The sequence below is a fragment of the Lampetra fluviatilis genome, chromosome 36 (genome assembly GCF_964198595.1).
Source record: "Lampetra fluviatilis chromosome 36, kcLamFluv1.1, whole genome shotgun sequence".
NCBI lineage: Eukaryota > Metazoa > Chordata > Hyperoartia > Petromyzontiformes > Petromyzontidae > Lampetra > Lampetra fluviatilis.
In genome coordinates this window covers 90,001-112,638 of record NC_136310.1, presented here as the reverse complement: position 1 = coordinate 112,638, position 22,638 = coordinate 90,001, and the positions used below count along the sequence as shown (strand labels likewise).

General features: G+C 48.5%; 1 protein-coding gene across 5 annotated transcripts in view; it reads left to right on the top strand.

Moving 5' to 3' along the window:
* The window catches only part of LOC144944978 (chloride channel protein 2-like), a 111,863-nt gene that overhangs the window by 45,328 nt on the left and 43,897 nt on the right, over positions 1-22,638 (top strand). For 4 of the 5 annotated variants that reach the window (XM_078873098.1, XM_078873097.1, XM_078873099.1 and 1 more), the window contains exon 3: positions 1,855-1,993. In XM_078873098.1, the coding sequence (XP_078729224.1) occupies positions 1,855-1,993 (139 nt within the window). Of the gene's footprint in view, positions 1-1,854; positions 1,994-7,606; positions 7,825-22,638 lie in introns of those variants that run through there. The other variant, XM_078873100.1, reaches the window with a different exon arrangement.

Genomic DNA, 22,638 nt, shown 5'->3' with positions numbered 1-22,638 from the left:
CAGTTTTTACGCATTCAGCCAGACAGGCTGCCGTCTGTTGACCGGTCGTATATACATTAGCAGACTGTGGTTGCGGCTGTAACCTCGCTCCCAAGCTGTTGCTGCTGACGTGTGTGTGTGTTTGCAGCCTATCGCATTGGATTGTCTAGCGCCGACTGACCGGCCGATAGGCAGAGTGAAAGTTTCAGTTTCATTTATTAGGTATAGCCCTGTGAGCCATTCGGCTCTTGAATCGGGTGCAACTGCAACAAACAAAAAAACTTGAACAAGAAAACATCTTAAAGTGATTATGTGACTATGTGCAAACATAAAATCTAAGAAAAGACAGCAAAATATTGCAGAAAAAGCACCGTACACCAACGCTGTGTGCAAAAATCCCAGTGGGATGCAAGTCAAACAACAACAACAACCACAAGACAACTTAGATTAAGACCACCAGTCTAACTCCGCACAACATATAAAGCCATAAAAGCAATGTAACAGTGTTCATAGGAACTGTGACCGAATTTTCACAATAAACGACATAAACAACATGTACCACCAAACCCTGCAGCCATAGCTGGCTGCATGAGTCACTCCACAACAGCAGAAGCATCAGTCGGAGTATCAAACATTTTCAATGCACCTTTAAGATCAGCACACTAAATCAAAACACAGATCATACTTTGCAGCGGTCATCCGGAGCGAAACATTTTATTTTATTTTAGGCCACTGAATAGCAGTGGCAGCTAGGGGTGTACAACTCCTCTAGAGCAATTTTGAGTGAAGATCTCATAGGTAGTGATTCAAGTTGCAGTTTATTGGCAATATCATTCCAGACCCTGGGGGCATCAATAGCAAAGGCTCTTCCTGATAGATGTAGCACTAGCATTATATTCTAAAAATAGATCTTCAGTTGATGAATGACCGAAAGTCAATATCAATCCGAAACCAGACCGAAAGTAAAACATTTACTTTCGGCCGAAACCGAAAGTATACCAAAAGAGGCTATTTGCCAACTTTCGGCGCCGAAACCGAATTTCGGTCGGCCTCTACATCCGTCACCTATTACCACTCGTCACCAGCCATCACTCGTTACCAGTCGTCACCCGTTAACCCTATCGATGGGATGATGAATGGCATACAATCCCTCGCTTTCTCTTAGCCTTGTCTCTCTCCATGTCTATGTTGTCTCTCTCTCTGTATATGTGTCTCTCTCCGAGCTAGAATTCATTCACACCTGATGACGGTTGCTTGTGTTGCAATTGAAACGTCATATTCTATTACTTATTTTATTTTATTTCCACGTGACTTTAACGATGACTATGTTTTAGGCCCAGACTGAGCTGCGCTCAAAATGGACAGCAGCAGCATCGGCCAATCGGGGGAGCCTCAACAAAACTAACATGGCTGCTTTAGCATTGTGAAGAATTTGACCACGTGGCCATAAGTGGCCAATCAGGAATCTGTGACAAAATTCTTGACTTAAAGCTTTTGTGACTGCAGGAATTCATGTTCTTTGGGTCTTTCGGTGGCTTTACAAAAAGACCCAAAGAATATGTGACAAAATGTTTTGCGTATACATCCATTGCTGGATGAAGGTCTTCCCATGCCATGCGAGTTGTGAGTTTATTGACAAACCATACTCCGCTGATCAGCCCAGGTTGTTGTGAAGCTGGCAGGATAGGCGTGGGAGCATAGTACTGTACAATGGCAGGTTTTGCTGCACTGCCTTATATTGCCCATGTCATCTGCTACCTGCCTGCAATACACGATGATTATGATGATGACCGACGATGATGATGGTTACAACAATGATGACGATGGCATTGGTGATGAAGATGCTGACGATGAGGCCCTCGTGTGCATGTGCAGATGTATGGGAGGTACACGCAGGAGCTGGGAGAATTCGCAAAGACGGAGGCGGCACGGATCCGCGTGAACGACGCCCGGCGTGACAAGCGGCAGCTGCGGACGCGACATAGCAAGGAGCACGACACGCCACGATGGAGACGTGAGTCACACACGCACGCACACGTACATACGTCCATGGACGTACAAAACAAAGACCCCCCCCCATATAGCCTTTAACAAACCGTTGAGGCAAGTGCTGTTGGTGGCTGGCACCTGTGTAGACTGGCACGGCACAGGCCCCTGGCCGGCTTTATCTCTCCATTGTTTATATTTACACACTGCACCAGAAACTCATTTAAGGCCTAGTCCACCTAGGGGAGGCTCAGGACCAGTTAAAATATTCACCGCTGTTATCTGTCATCAGCAGAAATCGAACTCGGATTGCTGGGTTTGTAGTGCAGTACGCTAACTTTTACACGGATGCACATAGATGTACATATACAAACACATGCGACAAGGAAATCTGGAAGCTCCAGTACAGATGTGAGCCACTGACATGAGGTTGAATTGAGACAATTATATAAACCCATGTGCTTTTGTATTTTATTGCTCCATCTTTAAAAAGCTCCACATGGATCTTGCCTTTAGGTCAGGTGATTGTAGGCTACAGAATTTACAGAGCAGGGCCGGACTTATTTTTTCAAGGTGTGAGACCGTCACTCTTCGTGTACACGATGACAATACCGCTGCGCACCGAGGCTGCCGTTGGGCCAGCCTCTCCGGCAGTCAACGTGAACCGTGACGCGCATGGCGATCGCCGGGCGGGTCACGATTCGCGCCATTCAACGGGAATCTCAGCTTGCGGAGCTGTTTTTTTGCAATGCAGGAAGCGCCCCGGCAAAAACACAGGGAGCCATGTGCTCAAAATAAATGTACGGGCAGGATTAATGGACGTATCCTGTTGCTGTGGAGCCATGGTGTTTCTGGACGTGTTTGTGACACCAGCTCGGAGTGCCGGCAGTGCACCTCGCCGCTGTGCGATGCTATTTCTAACGCTACGCACACAGCCACTCACGCCGATCCAGAACTTTATTGAAGCAGCAAGTCGTTATGTGACACTGGCAGAGTTCAGATAGAAATATTAACGCCACTTACCGACAGACAAAGGGTAAAGGTGGGAGTGACGGCTCGGTGGTTAGCGTACCACACTTTGAACACGCCGAGTTAGATTCCCTACCATGCCTACCACTGGAAGTGAGTGACATCTAAACTTTGTTCTAGGTCTTCCACATTCACCAGCCCGCACTGGTGAAGAATGGTCAAACAAACCCCACGACTGAGACTGTGTGGGAAGACCTACATCCAGCTCTGAGTTGTCAATGGAGCGCAAGTTATCTCTCTGTGTAAATGTAACTTCCCTATTCTCCTGTGCAATGATGGCACCGACTCTGAGCAGGCAAGTGCCTCGTCAGAGGATGGCACACATCATGGCACTCGAGCCAGATCACTATCCTCTTACTCATTGTAATGCAACGTCGATGCAGTAGCTGGCTGGTGGTGGCGGTGCACGCCAGTAATCCAGCTCAAAGTTGAATTTCGATTTAAAGCTTTCGTGACTGCAGGGATTCATCCTCTTGGTTCTTTCGGTAAAGTCACGTAGAGAATTGTTTTATTATGTTTTATTTTTATTATTTTATTACTTCCCTTCTACGTGACTTTACCGAAAGAACCAAGAGGACAGCTCAAAGTTGTGAAACTCCCTTCCTGTGCGTGTCGAGGAGGTACCATACCCAGGCTCGACAGCGGAAGGCAATACGGCAAGTGGACTATCGGCATCAGGTAGGTTAAAATAAAACAAATACATTAAATCACGACGTTTCGGAGGCAACACAAGCTTCCGTCTTCAGGTGAAACCGTCACAGCAAAATTGCTGTATCAAGTGAAGATAAGTCCCAAGAGACCCGACCTTATATGTACTGGTTGAGGGGGGAGGAGCCAGGATGGGCCGCGGGAGAGGAGGGGTTGTGAGATGGTCAGTACGGCTGCTGGAACTGAGCCTTTGTCATGTAGATGGCAGAAGTAGATAAGCAAGCTAGGGTTAAGCCGCCTTTTGTTATGCTGCTGGGTGGGTAAAATTCAAAGCAGGCCACCAGCATGTGAAAAAAGAAGCTAAACATGATAAACAACGTGTGGTGATGTTGATGGTGGTGCGTGGAGCTGGGGGTAACAGACTGGTAATATGGATATGTTTAAGAAGATACATCTAAACTGGCTGTCTATCAGTAAACTGCACGGTAACTAAAGTTTAACTTGGTTAATTACATCTTTACAATGATTGCTCAATCTGAATCCATCATCTCGGTTGAAGTTATGCAGTTTACTGATAGCCAGTTTTGTTTTATCATGTTTAGCTTCTTTTTTCACACGCTGGTGGCCTGCTTTGGATTTATTTGTTTTCTTTTAACCTACGTGACATTACCAAAAAAACCAAAGAGTATGAATTCTTGCAGTCACGAAAGCTTCAAATCTAGAATGATCGGCATCAGTTTCTATCTTTCTGGGGCTAGAGTGTTGTGTGGATGTTCTCCAGGTGCTCCGGTTTTCTGCAGTTGTATAAAAACACATCAATTGGCTAAAACATCTTAAAATAAAAACCTAATGAAGCAGGACCATCCTGAAAAAGAGTACTGCGACTCAGTATGGCTCTCCGTGATATAAAAAGTAAATTATATTTATTTCAGGTATCCAAACTGCAATTTGAAAGTCTTATTTTCTCATTTTATGAAGTTTAATCCTTGTGATGGACAACCTGGTTACACACAGTCTAGGTATGTGCCTACCTGTGACACCATCAGCCAAATCACAGACGAGGCCATGAGCAGCGATTTAATATAACCGAGCGCAGCATGGTTACAGTGTGGAGCTTGCTGTGGTTAATGTGGCGGTGCTGACATTGAGCCGGATTAGCGTGCAAGGGCATTGTTCCTGAGGAATTCTACCGCTCGACGCGGCTGGTGTGGCGGCCCGTGTCCACCTCCTGGGTCGAGACACGCGCAGTGGTGACTCGAGGTTCCAGGTTGAGGGGGCTACATTCTCCACTCGATGTGAGTCTATGGGTCTCGATGTGAGTTCATGGGTCTCTGTGTGAGTCACTGGGTCCCTTTGAGGGAGCGCTGATGATGAAGCCACTGCCAGCATATTGCAGTTACTCAATTACTCCACCTGCATGACACGTTTTCACCTGAGACTGGAAATTCCAGGGTACAGTTCATAACCTCCTCAGCCTGGAGTCCCGAGATGCGAGTGTGCCACCTAACCAGGCCCTGCGGGCGAGATACACCTCAGAGTTCAATCAGAAAACCCGAGGCATTTTCATACAGCTTGTTATTATTCTCAGAAAGCCTCATAGAGTCTCATGACTCATTTTCAGGAGGATCCTGCTAAGTTTTCGCAGAGGGAGATAATGATTGCTGCTATGTATATTCAAATTGAGTAATTTACAGGTTACTGTGACATCACACAATGGCCTACTCTTGGAAATGACGTCATGGGATCTTTAACGTCCACTGCGCTGCTGACGATGCATGTCTTCATGTTTAATTCAATGCCTGCAGTGTTAAGAAGGTAGCCACTGGGTTCTACAACAAGCGGCGACCGCGCTTCCCCTGGGAAATGTGGGAGCGCATAAACGTGGGCTGTACAAGTGCATGAGGAATTCCCAGCCTGGCTTGCTCCATGTGTTCCTTGAGATGCAACTTCAATTGTATTTAGAGGTTGTATGTGTGCTGAGTGTCATGTGAATCCTGTGTACTTGCTGTGAGGTTTCAGGTAGGGGGTTTATGTGATGTGTGTGTAGTGGTGTAACTTTGTCCACTCGGTTTGGGAACTGGAGTCTGCGCGGTGGCATTGCACAGGGGTGAACGGCCGTGGCCCTCCAGTGGGTTTTCTTGACGTGGTGCATCTGAAAGATTAATCGTAACTTGTTGGCAGTCAGTTTGAGAGTAGTTGAGTAAAATTACAAGCATTAACAATGTTTCACTGTTCTCATAGGAAACAATTGAGGAATGAATACAGTCCACATCTTGATATAGCAATTAATTTATTTGGAAAAATATAATTAATTTACACATGAAACAACGCTATTCACGAGGCCATCATATCTGGCACACTCATAGTCTGAGTGTTTCTAGGCTGCACAAATCAGAACCTGAAGTTATTTAACTGATTGCTGACACAGGGCTGCAGTAAATAAGCATTTGTCACAACTGGATTAAGTAAAGCTTCCAAAGCTTTCCATAAACAAACTCTCTCCTCTCATTGTCTCGTGTACCCAATCCTCATCTGCACCCACGCCTCGAACTACCACCTGTAACTGCACAATCAAGGTGTCCACCTCTGGGGGTCGATCCCTCCGATCTGGAAAGGCTGCTGGGATAAAAAGTTCAGTCAATCACCATGGGTGTGTAAGCGAGCCATTGGAAGCGGTTCAACTCCCCATGGAGTTGAACCGCGTGTGTCTCTGTTTGTCTCTGTGTGAGTCTCTCTCTCTGCTTGTGTGTCTGTCTGTCTGTATGTCTCCGTGTCTATGTTTTGTCTTTCTCTCAAATTTAGCAATCTTTGGAAGAACGTAATCAACCAGCCAGCATTGGTATAAACATGGGCATTTTCGTTCCTTTGTTCTATCATGTGTATCAGACCTCCCCTCCCCCTCTCTGTCCATTGTGTTGGCGTGTGCAGCAACCGCGTCCAAGCCGTCGTCCATTTTTTTGCCCCCCCCCCTCCGGCCCCTCTCCCTCCAGATACGTTCCATTCATTGGCTACCACATTCTGATGAGCCCCCCCCTCTCCTCCCCCCTTCAACTTGCTTATAAGGGATTACATCTTGAATCATTGCCTCACTTGATGCAGCTAATCTGGCTGTGACGGTCCCACCTGATGACGGAGACTTGTGTTGCCTCCGAAACGTCGTGATTTTTGTTTTATTTTATTTTATTTTCATTAATTTTGATGTTTTACCTACGTGACTTTACCGAAAAAACCTAAGAATATGGGGTGTTGACTGTTGTGTTGGCCGACTCTCTGTGTTGTATTGCATTATATTCCTAAGTTTACTATGTTTGTTTTCTCATTCATTTGTACCTTATTATGGTTGCTTGTGTTGCAATCGAAACGTCGTATTCTATTATTATTTTATTTAATTTATTTCTACATTACTTTACCGAAAGAACCAAAGAGTTATCCCCATGGAATCTCCGGTACGGCACAAGGGCTGCGTCACAGAGGCCACGGCACTTCCGCAGTCGCACGCGTCGCGCAGAGTCGGTTTTAAGAACCTGTCGTCCCACCTGAAGTGAGCGGCTTGCTCGCGAGGTCGAGTCCGGGATCTCTGGTGGGGGGGGGGGGCGGCGGGAACGCAGATCGGAGACGGATCGGAGCTCCGAGGCTCCGGCTCGGACTGCGCATACCCTGGCTTGCTGGAGACCTGTAAACAGCCAGAGCATTCCTCCCCCACTTATTTTAGAACAATTACACGCACAGCCCGTACCGGGCGTCCTGCGCCGCGTCGGCGCGGGGGTCGCGAACCCGGCCGCTCGGCGTGCCTCCCCGCCGCCGCTGCCACGGTGGGGTAGGGCGGCCGCGCTGGCGGTGCCAGCCAATGCGACCGAGTTTCGACAGGTCCCGGCCGCATCGCGCCGCTCGCTCTCGCGCGTTCGCCCTGTGTTCCCGCCAGAGCCCAGGCGCTCGTCCGCACCGCCGTCGTCCTCGCCGCAAATATCGACGCCGCGTAGCCACCAGAGACGGGCACGGCGGCGTGTCTGGGGGATGCGGTGTGCGCGGGCCGGAGGTGAGCGGCCGTGCGTGCGCGGGGGAGGGAGGGATTGAGGGAACGGCGGCGGAGGTTGGGTCGGCGGGCCATGCTCCTCCGGCTGCCGGCACTCGTCCTGCTCAGAGTGCTCATGTGTCACGATGCCCAGCGCACGCCCAGCAGAGGTGAGCGACACGTGCGGGTCACGTGCGTGTGCGGTGCGCAGGTGGCTCCGAGTGGGAGACTGCACAGGCGGTTCAACAGGCGGTGCGTGTATGTCTGTTCAGGTGCCTGTGGTTAAGAGGGGTGTGTGTCTTAAGAATATATGTGCATGTGTGTTCAGGTGTACACTTGCCCCAACAGTCTGTTCGAGGATATACGTGGGACCTTTGTCAGGTGTTTGTGTGTTAAACAGGTGTCTATAGTTAGGAGGGGTGCTTGTGTAAGGTCTATATTTAGTAGGTGTCTGTGTGTGTTCACGACGTGTCCACAATGTGTGTGGATTGATAGGAGGTGTGTGTGTGTGTGTGAGCTGTGCTTGGGAGTTACATGTGCTGGAGGTGCATCTGTTCAGCAGACACATGTGTTCAAAAGTTTATGAGTTGTATTTGTCAGTAATGTGAATATTTTCAGGTTTCTGCGTTTGTGAGGTGTGTGTGTTCAGGTGCTATCTGGGTTCATGAGGAGTGGGTCTGTGTGTGTATGTATAGTAAGTGCCGGCATTCATAGGTGCTCACTGACTATACTTGCCCCACCAGCCTGTGTAGGTTACACAGGGAACATTTGTCTTTGTGTAGGAGGTTCCACTTCTCGCTTTTAATCCATCACGCTGCTGAAGTCGTTACTTCCTTTATTATTAGCACCCACAGAAAACAGAGAGGTCCCTTCCCTACAGCGACTAGCAGTTCACCAGCATTGATTTATGAAATTCTAACTGCTGATGAGACACTGCATATCAAATACCGGTCCAGAATTTTGCTTGTATTGAATCAATGCTGCTGAAATTATGCACTTACAGAATGCCATTGGGTTGTGGAAGAGATGTTTGTATCATTTTGCATGGACTCGGATATGTGCAGGAGACAGGTTGTCTTCTTATCTATGCTGCCACTTGGTTCTCAGCACCCACGCTCGTGCTTGTCTTGTTTCGTGTTAGCCTTCATGATTCAGTTGCCTAGCATACCCAGGGCTCACTGTTGTTACCAGTCAACACAAACTCAACACGAATGTCAATAACACCATGTCTTTAAAATAAAAAAATATATAAAATCAGTGACGTTTCTGGCATTGGCCCTTCATCATAGAACATAAATGTGCTACGAATAATGGTGGTTGCTTGTGCACCACTGCCAACACAGACAGCATCATAAAATAAGTTGTTAGCAGTCTGTTTGGTTTCAGGTGATTTACTTAAACAGTACATTTTCGCAGAAACAACAATAATCGTGAAAACAGAAGCAGCTGAAAGAGAAGGTGAGCGGGCAGCTCAGGGGACTCACACTTTCCCAGCTGATCTTCCGAAGCAACAGCGCCGAGCTGCCATCTCGCACTCCATCCCGAGATTAAAGCGCATTCTCGAGTGCAGATCGAAATCCGAGACTGCAGCAAAGTCTCAGTCGCACGATTCATATTAACACTTAATTCCTACAAGCGCAGCTCACTACAACCTCAATGGCCGATACACAAGTGGTTGACCTGCTCGCAGGGCAAGCCAGCGGCTGGCTGACATGCGAAGGTTGCCGATGCGAGGCATGCTTGTATAATAACGCCGCCGCCGCCGGGCCAGGCCACGGCGACGCGTGTGTGTCCACTGTTGTGCGTGGCTCGCCAGTGGAAACAATGCGAGCTATGACATGTCGCGAGTCACGCGTGTCGCGTTGCGTGCGCCACGATGTGGCCACGATCCTTGTCTCGTGCTGTGAGGAGCAGAGCGTGCACAATTCCACGCAGACAAATTTGTGTAAGCGCCGCCGAAAAGTTCATCAGGCAAAAAGGTGCGTGTGAGCTCCAAACAAATAAGATCTGTCATCTTACTATAATGGAGATGAGGACCATTAGGGTCCTACATTTTCTAGTCATGATAATTATGCTTTGTAAGAGATGATGTCTACAGAGCAAATGGCAATAAGTTGTCCCAATGTGCTGTCGTGCCATCTACCGTAATATAGCAGCCACGGGTTGACTCTATTGAGTTGGTGCTTTAACATGGGGCTGTGTGTATTATTACACACGATTATTTCACGTGACATACAAAGCATGATGGCAGAACCGATCCTTTTGCCGACTAGAAATCACCAGTGGCATGCACATAACGTAGCCATTCTCCGGTGCATGGTTTTGTTTACCAGTGGGAGATGTTCGCGCCCATCTCTGTGACGCAGATTCGCCGCATTGTCAACTTTTATGCGGGGGGAAGGCTCGGTAACCGACCTGCATCTCACAGCGCACACCCACTTATGGCTCACTTCCCATAGGAATGGGGCCCACTTATGGCTCACTTCCCATAGGAATGGGGCCCACTTATGGCTCACTTCCCATAGGATTGGGGCCCACTTATGGCTCGCTTCCCATAGGAATGGGGCCCACTTATGGCTCACTTCCCATAGGATTGGGGCCCACTTATGGCTCGCTTCCCATAGGAATGGGGCCCACTTATGGATATTTTTCTGCATTTTCACGGCCATTGGAAAGCAGACCCAGTCTGTGCCGGCTGTTCTGTATTAGACCTGTGTCTGTGTGTGTCTGTATTGAACCTGTGTCTGTGTGTGTGTCTCTGTGTGTGTGTGTGTCTGTGTGTCTGTGTATCTGTATGAGACCTGTGTGTGTGTCTGTGTGTGTGTCTGTATTAGACCTGTGTCTGTGTGTGTGTCTGTGTGTGTGTGTCTGTGTGTGTGTGTCTGTGTGTGTGTGTGTTTCTGTGTGTATGTCTGTGTGTGTGTGTGTGTCTGTATGAGACCTGTGTCTGTGTGTGTGTGTGTGTGTGTCTGTATTAGACCTGTGTCTGTGTGTGTGTCTGTGTGTGTGTGTCTGTGTGTGTTTGCATTAGACCTGTGTCTGTGTGTGTGTCTGTGTGTGTGTCTGTATTAGACCTGTGTCTGTGTGTGTGTCTGTGTGTGTGTCTGTGTGTGTGTGTGTCTCTATGTGTGTGTCTGTGTGTGTGTGTGTGTCTGTATGAGACCTGTGTCTGTGTCTGTGTGTGTGTCTGTATTAGACCTGTGTCTGTGTGTGTGTCTGTGTGTGTGTGTGTCTGTGTATGTGTCTGTGTGTGTGTGTTTGTGTGTGTGTCTGTGTGTGTGTGTCTGGTGGGGCCTTACCATCAGCCCCTCCAAAACTAAGCACCTGCCTGGGTATTTTGTACCATCGGACACTCCACCCCCACAACTCCCAATTGGTGATGGGGCAGTTGTGGAGAGAGTGGAGAGTTTCCCATACCTGGGCAGTGTGCTTATGACCGGCTCCAGTTTATCAGCAGAGGTCTCACTCCGTATCAGTCGAGCGGCAATATCTTTTCATCGGTTGCGTAACGCTATGTGGAAGCTACCTGGTCTATCGCTCCGCACGAAGCTTCAGGTCTTCTCGGCCACGGTCATTCCCTCCCTTCTCTACGCTTGCGAAACGTGGACCCCCTAGTGGAGCATCTTCGCCGGTTGGAAACATTTAGGCTGGCCTGCCTACGATCCATCCTGGGTTTAACCAGGCTGGATTGTGTGAGGAGCTCACAAGTCCTTGAAAGATCTGGGCAAAGTCCCATCGGTGAGCTCCTCCGGCAGGCAAGGCTGCGTTGGCTGGGTCATGTAGCCCGCATGCCCAGCCACCGCATGCCTAAACAGCTTTTGTTCGGCCGGATCGAGGGGGCTAAACGGGCGCGCACGGGCTAGAGAAGAGATGGAGTGATGTGGTACAGGAGGACGTGGAGCTGAGTGGACTTGCCGATGACTGGTACCAGCGGTGTCAAGATCGGCCTCAGTGGAGGAGGCTCGTGAAGGACGCTACTGGGCAGTTGGAGGCAGTCGCCCTCCAACAACAACGGAGGGCGGAGGAGCGACGCTCACAACAACGAGCGGAGCGCCGGGTGGCTAAAGCACAGCAAGTTGGTACAGTAGGGGGCACAGGTGGTGCATCAGCCAGTCATCTCGGTCATCTCGGTCAGTCGACCCGTGGCACCTGGGTCTGCCCCGTGACCTCCTGCCAGCGGGCGTTCGACACTTCACGTGGCCTCAAGGTGCACATGGCCTGGCACAAGGGTCGTGGTGACGTCACCGCCACTTAGTGGCGAATGGCGGTTGTTGTTGTTGTTGTGTGTCTCTGTGTGTCTGCATTAGACCTGTGTCTGTGTGTGTGTCTGTGTGTGTGTCTGTATTAGACCTGTGTCTGTGTGTGTATCTGTGTGTGTGTGTCTGTGTGTGTCTGCATTAGACCTGTGTCTGTGTGTGTGTCTGTGTGTGTGTCTGTATCTTCGCCGGTTGGAAACATTTAGGCTGGCCTGCCTACGATCCATCCTGGGTTTTACCAGGCTGGATTGTGTGAGGAGCTCACAAATCCTTGAAAATCTGGGCAAAGTCCCATCGGTGAGCTCCTCCGGCAGGCAAGGCTGCATTGGCTGGGTCATGTAGCTCGCATGCCCAGCCACCGCATGCCTAAACAGCTTTTGTTCGGCCGGATCGAGGGGGCTGAACGGGCGCGCACGGGCTAGAGAAGAGATGGAGTGATGTGGTACAGGAGGACGTGGAGCTGAGTGGACTTGCCGATGACTGGTACCAGCGGTGTCAAGATCGGCCTCTGTGGAGGAGGCTCGTGAAGGACGCTACTGGGCAGTTGGAGGCAGTCGCCCTCCCACAACAACAGAGGGCGGAGGAGCGATGCTCACAACAACGAGTGGAGCGCCGGGTAGCTAAAGCACAGCAAGTTGGTACAGTAGGGGGCACAGGTGGTGCAGCAGCCAGTCATCTCGGTCATCTCGGTCAGTCGACCCGTGGCACCTGGGTCTGCCCCGTGACCTCCTGCCAGCGGGCGTTCGACACTTCACGTGGCCTCAAGGTGCACTTGGCCTGGCACAAGCGTCGTGGTGATGTCACCACCACTTAGTGGCGAATGGCGGTTGTTGTTGTTGTGTCTGTATGAGACGTGTGTCTGTGTGTGTGTCTGTATTGGACCTGTGTCTCTGTATAGGTTTTGTATCAAATCTCAGGGGATCTGACGTTATTTGTGCCTGTGCTACTCCACTGGGCCTGCGTGTGGAGGCCGGGCCTTGCGGGATGGTGCAGGTGACAGTGCACGCGGTGGCTGAGCTTGCCTATCTCTCGAGGTTTTCATAGCGCATGTTCCAGTCGATCCAGCAGGTTTTGACAACCGGCTCACATTTTCGTGAGAGGCAGTAACACAAGCCACCGGTGCGGGGGGATCTGGGCGACGTGGGTTGGTGAGCAAGAGGTGTGAGCCATGACGGGATGCATCTGCTCGTCCAAAACTACTTTTCCTGGTGCTGTCGTTCCACAGCCGAAGCCTGCCTTTGAATGCAATGTCGAGATGGTGAGGGATCCCCTGGGGATTCACCCTCGGCCACAACTGGTGTCAGAGGATTTCAGTTCACTAGGAACAAATATTTCTTCTCATTTCTGGTATTTTTCCCACTCGTGTGTGATCTGCCTCCCTGCTCATGTCTCTGCACTCACTCCCGTCCTGTGCCATCATCTCCACATCCACTGCGAAATCTTTCACACCCTGGTCTCGCCACCTCGAATCACCTCTCTCTAGGCCTGCTTCTCGGTCTCTGCCCTAGTGCGTCCACGTTCATTGCCTTTAATCTTCAAAGATGGTTATTCTATCTTCTTACGACATCTCTCCCTAGCCACCTGAGTCGACCTTCATATCATCTGCGATGGGCACTGCAGATTTTTAAGGGATTTTTGGGGCCGTCATCCTGCTAGGCCCCATATACATACAGTGTTGTTACAGGTGTCGTTGTCGTTGCAGAATTTTGAGATGTATTGGAAACATTTGTTGAAATCCCACTTGATTTAAGTGTTCCTTCTTTGACCACAGAGTTATGTCTTTACCAAGCCGGCTGCAGCAGCTCCAGCAGTGAAGTTTGCCCCAGCACAGGCCCCAATTAACCCCGACACCACAGACAGTGACACACACGAACCGTGTGAAGTGGTGACACTGCACCGTTTGAATTTGAGCAAGGGGGATTGTGTCGAACATAAGATTGTATTTGACAGGAGATTGTGTTTGGCACTGGAGCCAGCAGCTCGTGGCGGAGTCCTGATCTCCATCCCAAAATAGAAGAGTGGGATCGTGAATGTGCCACGCTGGGCCATGTGTCATCGTTTCACTGCCACCGACGAAGTCTCTCTCTACAATAACTCGACCATGCTAGGAGTGTTTTCGTCTTTACCTGTAACACCTGGGTTTCAGCGCAAAGTCCTCAGCATTGGGTGAAGGAGAATGAAGTGCGTGTGTTTGTGATGAGTTTTATTTTTCATGCGCATTAGCGGGGAGCGGACTGAAACCTTGGGCTCACTGTGTTGGAGAAGTCGATTTTACGTTGGGTGATTGTCATCCAGCGTCTCAGCAGGTGGATGAATCCTCTCATGGATAAAGCATCAGCCCCCTGAGCCAAGAGCAAAGAGCCGAAGGGTTTTTTTACTTGGTAAATCAGAAGGTCAACTGACTGACGAATGAAAATGTAAGTATTTTTTTTTAGATATTTATTATGTTATCAACCACAGTTCTCCACCGTAGCCCATGAATAAGTCTGCTTCATAAAGAAAAGCGTCACGGTGCCACAGCTCAAGTTCACTCGCTCGCCTTCTCGAGTCGGGATGTTCTCTCCACGGCGCTCCGCACACGTTCAGCTCGTGCCACCGGCCAGACGCGGCCAATGCTCCTTTCACCACCGTAGGGGATTAGGGGATTAGCTGTTTGATTTGATTGGAGCAACGCGATTCATGAAGCTATCAATTATGTTGCAATGGGAGATTAAAATATAAAAAGGAGGTAAATGTTTTTGCGAGCTTATTAAAAAATAAATCCAGAACGCTGAGAGGGAAGTGCACGTGGCGTGAGGCGGAGTGAGCAGGCCCCCAGGCTCCAGCGAGCGAGGAGCCAAGGAGCACTTCGAGTGGCTCTCGAGAGATGCGTGACGTACAGGCGACGATGGGCAGCCCAGCAAAGCAGTGCAACTTGCAAGTTGATGTATAACCACGTGAGAACTCTAAGACACCAGGGTAGAGTCTCAATTGCAAGAGTGACCCGAGTCACCACAATGACAAAAGAAAAACAAAAATTACAGCAAAGATGCAAATATAAATCAGAGCCATCGGTGGAAAAAAAAAATGTATCATTAGCGCAAGTCGGCTCGGGCAGATTATTTTTAAACTGCTAATAGCAGAATTACAAATAAAGTTCGTGAAACATTAAACAGATATACGGTGACGGGGACATATGTCAAATGCAATTGCAAATTAAGTTATCATAAAGAATCAGTAGTTCATTTAGATGGGAAAAGTGTGAACAGTGAAAGTGTAAAGGAACTGATAATTGGTTTTTACCCTTCTATCTGGCAACAAAACTGACACCTTTTTACAAGGAGTCATGTCTGCATAGACCGCAATACCTGCAGTCATAATACAAACAAACGACATAACTCTGATAATGTGCACTGTCCTTGAAGTTGATTGGTCCACACCCGAGACAGCTTTCCTTAGAGCCTAGTCTCACATGGGTTGGACCAGATGACGCCAAAGGCGCCTTTTGGCGTCATCTGGTCCAACCCATGTGAGCCAATCAACTTCAAGGACAGTGCACATTTTCAGAGTTATGTTCTTTTGTTTGTATTATGACTGCAGGTATTGCGGTCTATGCAAACATGACTCCTTGTAAAAAGGTGTCAGTTTTGTTGCCAGATAGAAGGGTAAAAAACCAAATATCATATTTTTACTAGCAAATGAGGTTCCCATAGTGTAAAGAACTGTCAAAACTCCCAAGAGCAATGGGAAGATGAGACGAAAATTAATCGTATTACTACGTAACATCCATCTTCCATAATATATGTTTTTGGGTCAGATCGCCTAAATATAAATGTGTCTTTAAACCCGCCACCACGCGACATAGCCAATTACTAAGGTTTGTCACGTAAACAGAACATGCCAATTACTGAACCCACGACATGTGGGCTTACTTTCCAACACACCGGTGTGCTGAACTTGTAACTAGTTGGCATGTTTTGTCTACGTGACAAACCTTACTAATTGGCTGTATCGAATGGTGGTGGGTTTAACGACACATTTTTTATGCGATCAAACCCAAAAAGCCTCTTATGGATAATATTGCTCGCGAAAGCCTATGTGTTAAACTGAGCATCCATTTTAAATAACTGCACTTATTAATTAATTGTGGACTCGGTCACTAGACCGACGATGTCCTCATGTCAACTGTGTCCAATCACCACTCTGCAGGCCACAGTAACGCTTTCACTCACCCACCCACCACACTGCAGGTCACCACACCTCTCTCTGCTTCTTCCCTTGCTCTGCTCTGCTTTGGAATTCCCTCCACACACCATATCTTTTACGCGAGCTCTTATAACAGTAACCTTGCTTATTTCAAGAAACGTGTTACAATCTTAACTATCACAAATCTGAAGGTGCTGTTTGTTGCTGGTCACTTAATGTTTTGGCCCTTTAGGCCTGTGATCCGTAACCCTGTTTAAAAAATAATAAAAATTATACTTCCATTGAGCTACATTTTAGATATGGAGTCAGGGTAAAGTTCAAACGTAATTGTATTTATAACCGAGCGGGGAACCCATGTTTCTATGAGTGAGCTACTTCCTGGCTGTGTCATAGCCCCAACCACAACCTAGAATCATCCCTGAAACCAGTATCATTTATATTTATTGCTGTGTAAATACAATCACGCAAGTTTGACATTCAACAAAGAATGGCAGGCTCAGTAAGCTGTCACGATGTGGTCAAATAAAGAATGCAGATTGTGTCAATTAAGCACATCCATTGCACGGAGCCGAGCGTTTTAGGTTCAAAAGGCCCTGGGGATGCTAACGAATCAATTCAAGTGAAACATCAAGGATACTTAAGCATTGATTCTCAAACACAAACCAAAAACTTTGATCGCATCTATCGATGGCGCTGTTTTATGACAGAAAACATTCATGAGGCAAAAAATTGCATGCAAAGAATTACGGTGCACGTTTGTAAGTGGTTGTGCAGTCAATACTTACAATGCAGCCAACACATACAGCTTGAACACTGCCATATAACAGATGTCATCAATGGGCTGATGTTTCAGGCAATGGCCCTTCTTCAGGGCAGAGAAAGTGACTGATTTGTAACTGGGGGGGGCGGGGGGGTGGCACACTTAACAATGTTAATGATCGGGCGGTGAGGCAGCCCAGCGCAAGCACGTTCGCTGCTTGTTGCAAAGGTGCACAGCTTGAATATAGCAGCCGCCCTGGTTCTTCATGTGTGTGTACTAACAGTAGAAACACTCCGCGCCGTCTGCTTCATATTGGACGTGAAACATTCCTGTGACGTTATTCGCAAGAGTAGGCCAAATTCGAAAAATTAACCACACATGATTCAATTTCAATATAAAGGCAGCCCCCGAGTTACGTAAGACCGAATTACGGAAATTCTCCCATAAATGATGTTCTTAAAAATCAATATGCGGAAATGCTTGCGTTAGATACGTAAGCGCAAATAGTACAGCGTGGTGAGGTTGCAGATGAATACCACTCAACCAGACGCCGCCTTCACCGAGCCTGAGCTTCACGAGGATTAAGGTAAATGGATTTTTTTGTAGTGTTACGTAAATCTTTCCTTTTGTAGCATTGCGTAGTTTGTTTTCTAAGCTTAGAACTCTCTTTTTCCGCCATGTTTATATTGCTAGCTTTCTTAATTTAAAGTTTATTTAATGAGTCATTTACTGTATGTACTGTGTATGTGTGTGTGTATGTGTGGGTAGGCATGGGTAAAGCTACGTGGCCAGGAGTCAGAGCCATTTTCTGTTCACCTTGGGGTGCGACAGGGATGTCCTCTGGCTCACACATTATTTAACATCATCTCTAACCACGTAGTTCGAGAAGCTTTCCATGGCTATACTGGAGTAAATTCCATCTGGTACAGATACAATGGGAGGCTGATCTATGCCCGGGTGCGGTCGAAGGATGGTTCCCTATTGGTCAACCACGTTATGTATGCCGATGATCTGATGATTGCTGCTCAGAGGAGCAGTTGGAGGCGCTGCTGCTGAGCCTGGAGTGTGCCACTGAGAGGTGGAGTCTTAACATCGGCCCCACCAAAACTAAGCACCTGCCTGGGTATTTTAAGCCCCTCAGCTCCCGATTGGTGAAGCAGTTGCGGAGAGAGTGGAGATTTTCCCATACCTGGGCAGTGTGCTGATGACCAGCTCATGTTTGACAGCAGAGGTTTTATCTTTTCATCGGCTGCGTCATGCTGTGCGGAAGCTACCTGGTCTGTCACTCCGCACGAAGCTGCAGAGGAGGAGGATCGTGACGAACGCTACTGGGCAGTTGGAGGCAGTCGCCCTCCAACAACAACTGAGTACAAAGGAGTGACGCTCACAACAACGAACGGAGCACCGGGCGGCTAAAATACAGCAAGTTGGCACAGTCGGGGGGCACAGGTGGTGCATCGGCCAGTTATCTCATTCAGCGAACCCATGGCAGCTGGGTGTGTCCCGTGACCTCCTGCCAGCGGGCATTAGAGACTCTTCACGTGGCCCCAAAGTGCACATGGCCTGGCACAGGTGCCGTGGTGGTGTCACTATCACTTAGTGGTGTTGTTGTTGTGAATCTAGGCCGAGCCTAATGCACGGTAAACGAACATTCGGAAGTGACTGCTTTCTGTTAATGTATGTTAAAATGTTTCGTGGTATTCATAAACAATTGGATACAGTACATGTTCCACGAGTTAAATTATGGGTAGTGTTAGGGTAGATATTCTACGAAATGAAAGAATCATAGAAAGTGCAGAGCGCATGTACACCGATACGATGCAGGTAGCGATAGGAAACGGACGACAGCGTGATATGGTACTGAGAGAAAACGGTAGGGGAGGCAGAACTATTTCTGGATATGGGTTTTCATCTTGATTTCGGGGGGAAATTGGTCAGTTTCTGACATACAGAAAATTCGGGTTACGGATCGTACTCGGGAGCCTAACCCTTCCATAACCCAGGGACTGCCTGTACATCGCAGAAATCATCACCTCCCAAATGCGGAAACTTTGCAAGAAAAAAAAGGCATGAGACTCGGTGAGGCTTTTTGAGGTAAACATGCTAAATAACAATTCACATGCATGTATTCCCATTTGCAGCTTAGTTAATAAGCCAATTCGGTGTTGATTAATTATACAACCTCTGATTTATGTGCATTACTCCCACATCTGTCGTTACTTTCGTATGTTCTCAGGTAGTGGAATCGTTAGTTGTCCCAGGGCAGTTACAGTGAGGGAAAAAAGTATTTGATCCCCTGCTGATTTTGTATGTTTTCCCACTGACAAAGAAATGATCAGTCTATCATTTTAATGTTAGGTTTATTTGAACAGGGAGAGACAGAATAACAACAACAAAATCCAGAAAAACGCATGTCAAAAATTTTATAAATTGATTTGCATTTTAATGAGGGAAATAAGTATTTGACCCCTCTGCAAAACATGACTTAGTACTTGGTGGCGAAACCCTTGTTGGCAATCACAGAGGTCAGACGTTTATTGTAGTTGGTCACCAGGTTTGCACACATCTCAGGAGGGATTTTGTCCCACTCCTCTTTGCAAATCTTCTCCAAGTCATTAAGGTTTCGAGGTTCACGTTTGGCAACTCGAACCTTGAGCTCCCTCCACAGATTTTCTATGGGATTAAGGTCTGGAGACTGGCTAGGCCACTCTAGGACCTGAATGTGCTTCTTCTTGAGCCACTCCTTTGTTGCCTTGGCCGTGTATTTTGGGTCATTGTCATGCTTGAATACCTATCCACGACCCATTTTCAATGCCCTGGCTGAGAGAAGGAGGTTCTCACCCAAGATTTGACGGTACATGGCCCCGTCCATCGTCCCTTTGATGCGGTGAAGTTGTCCTGTTCCCTTAGCAGAAAAACACCCCAAAAGCATAATGTTTCCACCTCCATGTTTGACGGTGGGGATGGTGTTTTTGGGGTTATAGGCAGCATTCCTTCTCCTCCAAACACGGCGAGTTGAGTTGATGCCAAAGAACTCCATTTTGGTCTCATCTGACCACAACACTTTCACCCAGTTGTCCTGTGAATCATTCAGATGTTCATTAGCAAACTTCAGACGGGCATGTATATGTGCTTTCTTGAGCAGGGGGACCTTGCGGGCGCTGCAGGATTTCAGTCCTTCATGGCGTAGTGTGTTACCAACTGTTTTATTGGTGACTATGGTCCCAGCTGCCTTGAGATCATTGACAAGATCCTCCCGTGTAGTTTTGGGCTGATTCCTCACCGTTATCATGATCATTGCAACTCCACGAGGTGAGATCTTGCATGGAGCCCCAGGCCCAGGGAGATTGACAGTTCATTTGTGTTTCTTCCATTTGCGAATAATCACACCAACTGTTGTCACCTTCTCACCAAGCTGCTTGGCGATGGTCTTGTAGCCCATTCCAGCCTTGTGCAAGTCAGCAATCTTGTCCCTGATATCCTTGGAGAGCTCTTTGTTCTTGGCCATGGTGGAGAGTTTGGAATCTGATTGATTGCTTCTGTGAACAGGTGTCTTTTATACAGGTAACACGCTGAGATTAGGAGCACTTCCTTTAAGAGTGTGTTCCTAATCTCAACTCGTTACCTGTGTAAAAGACACCTGGGAGACAGACATATTTTTGATTGAGAGGGGGTCAAATACTTATTTTCCTCATTAAAATGCAAATCAATTTATAACATTTTTGACATGCGTTTTTCTGGATTTTTGTGTTGTTATTCTGTCTCTCACTGTTCAAATAAACCTACCATTAAAATGATAGACTGATCATTTCTTTGTCAGTGGGCAAACGTACAACATCAGCAGGGGATCAAATACTGTTTTCCCTTACTGTACGTCGTCGGTTTCAGTGATCCTAAACGCCGCGGTGCATGCGAGCGATGCGCGCTGCGCCCGTGCCCTCCGCATCCCCAATGCCCTCGCACTTCCAGCTATGCGCCCCATCTTGCAGTTGCCACAGAGAGCATCGCATCGCACGGCGCGTCGCTGTTTACGCCACCTGGCCCTGTGCGTCTCCATCGCGCACGCTCCCCGAGGGGGGGCCCGGGCATCGAGCGTCATCGCGCGATGTATCACGAGTCTGCTCGATCGACGGAGAGGCCTCATGCCGGGCCCATTCCACTCGCTACTCTGCATTACTCCCCCAAGGTCGTGCCGACACATGTTTGCGCGGATTCCCTATTGTGCTACGCTTGGCAGTGCGCTGGCTTTGTCACTTTGCATGGCTCAGTTATCTGACACCGTGCTGCCTCCTCGACTTTGTGCTACCACATTTTTAAACTTGAGCGTGGACGACAGGGCACGTAGTGTCGAGGCAAGGCAACATCCTTCCTCGGCAAGGATAGGCGAGTGTTCTGGAACGGAAGAACACCCTCGGGGTGTTGCTTACTCGTCAATGTGTAGCGTACAGGCTGTCACATCTCATGAGGCCGTTGTAAGTTATCAAGCGACCTGGTGATGTTTGTGTGAGCGAGCATCCCTCCCGTGTATTTCTGGGGTTGAGTAAAGAGGAGGGCTCGTGTTGCAAAGTTTTTATGACCTTTGGGGAAGGGGACTCAGTGCTGATTGTGGAGACCAGAGACTGTGACTCTTCATGCGGCAGGGAAGAGGAAACGTTGGAGCAGGGAGAGAGGGTGGAGAGGGGGTGGAGAGATACATTGTGAGGGTAGAGGTGCAGATGCAGACGCCGTTTCGCAGGGAGAGACAGTCACAGGCACCGCCCTTTCTGGATCTGGCAAGCGGAAGGTGCCAATAGCAAGGTGCTGAGTGGGATCAACGGAATTAGATGCGATGACCTCGTAACCCTGACCGTGCGTGCCCGTGTCACTCGTGTGCAGAGTGTGATTGGCCGGTCCTGGGCAGAGGTGACAACTCATCGCTTCTCATGGCGCTGCTGGGTTGGTTAAATTTCCCACCGAGTTGGCATTTCCACGTGCTGCTGAACTTGGTGAAAGGAAAGGAAATCTTTCGGGGCTTTGATTACCGCTGCTAATGAGTGTTTGCAGAGAGCGGATTCCGCTCACCTCAAGCGACCTGGTGAGGATTTGGATTAATCGACCGCGTGTTTATGAGGTTGCTTAGAAATGCGAAAAAAACCCAATAATGACATGGAAGCGGGCAGATTAGGTCGACGTCCCTGTGCCAGGTTAGGTGCAGCAGCATCATTGTCAGAGTTCCCTCCATAGTGCCACAGAAGCCTGCGAGGGAAAACGTGGGCGAGGTTGCAGATTATGAAAGTTTGCCAGTGGCAAATATAACTCGCTCCTGATGTTAGCTGTGGCTGGGAATCTAACCGACATTGCCAGGTTTATAGCAGTGCACCGGTGCCACCACTCCACACGCCTGTATGTGTGTCTGCGGTTTCTGTATAGAAATTACATAAAGACTTTGTGACATCACGTGCAAGAGCATACCTTTGTGTGCCAGTGTTCAAGCACAAGTCACAGATTTGAAGATCACAAACACTTGTTTGTTTTTGTAATGACCTCGTCTCACTGCGTGCCCGCCCAATCGAGTAGAGGACATTCGCCGCTAAGCGAAGCGCGACCTCTTCGCTGTGCACGGCACCCCCGCTGGCCACCTGTGACGCGGCTTCTGCCACCACTGGCGGAAAATGTCACGTCGGTCTCACGTCGGTGAAGGGGAGGACAGGAAATGATAGTGAGACGATTGTCTTCTGTTCATGAAACAAAGCGGTGATGCAACGGGGCGGGAGACGTCTGGTGGCTCTGTGCGCCGTGCCGCC